Source organism: Nansenia antarctica (assembly GCF_963989245.1).
Source record: "Nansenia antarctica genome assembly, chromosome: 5".
NCBI classification, from domain to species: domain Eukaryota; kingdom Metazoa; phylum Chordata; class Actinopteri; order Argentiniformes; family Microstomatidae; genus Nansenia; species Nansenia antarctica.
In genome coordinates this window covers 5277407-5279906 of record NC_137690.1, presented here as the reverse complement: position 1 = coordinate 5279906, position 2500 = coordinate 5277407, and the positions used below count along the sequence as shown (strand labels likewise).

At 56.7% G+C, this 2500-nt stretch overlaps 1 protein-coding gene across 1 annotated transcript in view; it reads left to right on the top strand.

The window, feature by feature from the left end:
• Nucleotides 1–2500, top strand: part of frmd3 (FERM domain containing 3) — a gene marked incomplete at both ends in the record, with an annotated part of 53927 nt that overhangs the window by 34383 nt on the left and 17044 nt on the right. The window contains 2 exon segments of the mRNA XM_080532954.1: nt 478–566; nt 1017–1091. Of these exon segments, the coding sequence (XP_080389080.1) occupies nt 478–566; nt 1017–1091 (164 nt within the window).

Genomic DNA, 2500 nt, shown 5'->3' with positions numbered 1-2500 from the left:
CAGCGTTTTGCACAGCTCTCTCATACAGTATTCAGCACTTTCTCAGATGTGTTGTCCTGATTCATGTCTTCTACCTTTTTGTCTTCCCTTCTCTCTCTCTCCACCCACCCTCCCTCTCTCTCCCCCCCTTCCCTCCACCCTCCCTCTCTCTCCCCCCTCCCTCCCTCCACCCTCCCACTCTCTCCCCCCCCCACTCTTTCTCCCGCCCCTCTCTCCCTCCCTCCCTCCCCCCTCCCTCTCTCTCCCCCCCCACTCGTTCTCTCCCTCTCTCCCCCCCTCCCTCCTTCTTTCTCTCTTTCTCTCCCCCAAACCTCCCTCCACCCACCCTCTTTCCCCCCCCACTCTTTCTCTCCCCCCCTCCCTCCCTCCCTCCCTCCACCCCCCCCAACCCTCCCTCCACCCTCCCCCCCTCTCTCTCTCTCCCCCCCCCCCCTCCCCCCTCCTCCCTCCACCCTCCCTCTCTCTCTCTCTCTGCAGAAGAAACTGGTCCTGACGTTCCACACCTCCACCCCAGCGGCCTGTAAACATCTCTGGAAGTGTGGGGTAGAGAACCAGGCCTTCTACAAGTGAGTCCCTGTGTGTGTGTGTGTGTGTGTGTGCGTGTGTGTGTGTGTGTGTGTGTGTGTGAGTGTGTGTGTGTGTGCGTGTGTGTGTGAGTGCGTGAGTGTGTGTGTGTGTGCGTGTGTGTGTGAGTGTGTGAGTGTGTGAGTGTGTGAGTGTGTGTGAGTGTGAGTGTGAGTGTGAGTGTGAGTGTGTTGCTTCATTGAACCCCCCCCCCCCCCCCCCACACACACACACACACACACACACACACACACACACACACACAAACCCTCTCTCCGTAGCCGACCAGCTACTGACCAGGAGTCTCTGGTTTCAGTCCTGGGGCGTCTTTGGTTTCTGTCCTGGGGGGTCTTTGGTGTGTTCTCTCTTTCATTCTCTCTCTCTCTCTCACCACTCTCTCTCTCACCACTCCCCCCCTCCCCTCTCCCCCTCCCCCCCCCCCTCTCTGACAGATGTGCAAAGTCAAGTCAGATTAAGACAGTGTCCAGCAGCAACATCTTCTTCAAGGGAAGCAGGTTTCGGTACAGGTGAGAGGGAGGGAGGGGGTGGGGGTGGGGGGGGGGGGGGGGGGTACAGGTGAGAGGGGGGGAGGTGGGGGGGGAGGTGGAGGGAGGGAGGTGGAGGGAGGGAGGGAGAGAGGGCTTGTCTGGTGTACTGAACCCCCACTAAACCATGCTGCTTCCACTCATACACCCAGAGACACATGTTCCCTTGGAATTTGACACACACACACACATACACACACACACACTCTCCTCCTCTCCTCCACTCCTCTCCTCTCCTCCTCGGCTCATCTCCTCATGTCCTCTCCCCCTCTCCTCTCCTCCTCTCCTCATCTCCTCCTCTCCTCCTCTCCTCCTCTCCTCTTCCACCTCTCCTCTCCTCCTCTCCTCATCTCCTCCTCTCCTCTTCCACCTCTCCTCCTCTCCTCATCTCCTCCTCTCCTCTCCCCCTCTCCCCCTCTCCCCCTCTCCTCCTCTCCCCCTCTCCTCTCCTCCTCTCCCTCTCCTCCTCTCCTCAGTGGAGACAGCGTGGTTTAAAGGCTCAGAGCCTAGGCTGGGCTGTTTGTTACAGAGGATGAGACTTGCTGGAGATCATCTCCTCATCTCCTCCTCTTCCACCTCTCCTCTCCTCTCCTCTTCCACCTCTCCTCTCCCCCTCTCCTCTCCTCCTCTCCTCTCCTCTTCCACCTCTCCTCTCCTCCTCTCCTCATCTCCTCCTCTCCTCTTCCACCTCTCCTCCTCTCCTCATCTCCTCCTCTCCCCCTCTCCTCCTCTCCTCCTCTCCTCCTCTCCTCATCTCCTCCTCTCCTCTTCTCCTCATCTCCTCCTCTCCTCTTCCACCTCTCCTCTCCTCCTCTCCTCATCTCCTCCTCTCCTCTTCTCCTCATCTCCTCCTCTCCTCTTCCACCTCTCCTCCTCTCCTCTTCCACCTCTCCTCTCCTCCTCTCCTCTTCCACCTCTCCTCCTCTCCTCATCTCCCCCTCTCCACCTCTCCTCCTCTCCTCATCTCCTCCTCTCCCCCTCTCCTCCTCTCCTCCTCTCCCCCTCTCCCCCTCTCCTCAGTGGAGACAGCGTGGTTTAAAGGCTCAAAGCCGAGGCTGGGCTGTTTGTTACAGAGGATGAGACAGGCTGGAGATCAGCCTCAGATATTGATTATGTGAAATGGAGACATGTTTCATGATAATGATAATCCAGGATAATCCCCCTCCCTTCCAACCCCACCCTCCCCACACATACACACACACACACACACACACACACAAGCAGAGACATAAAAGGTTCATGTACAGCAAAAATAATACTAATTAAAAGAACATACGTTACAGTAACAAAAAAAAGGAATGTGAATATATAAACCAGATGTGGGGTTTGAGTTTGATTGTTGTTGCTGAGTTTCAGCAAACAAACTGTGCTGGATAAAGTACACACTTAGA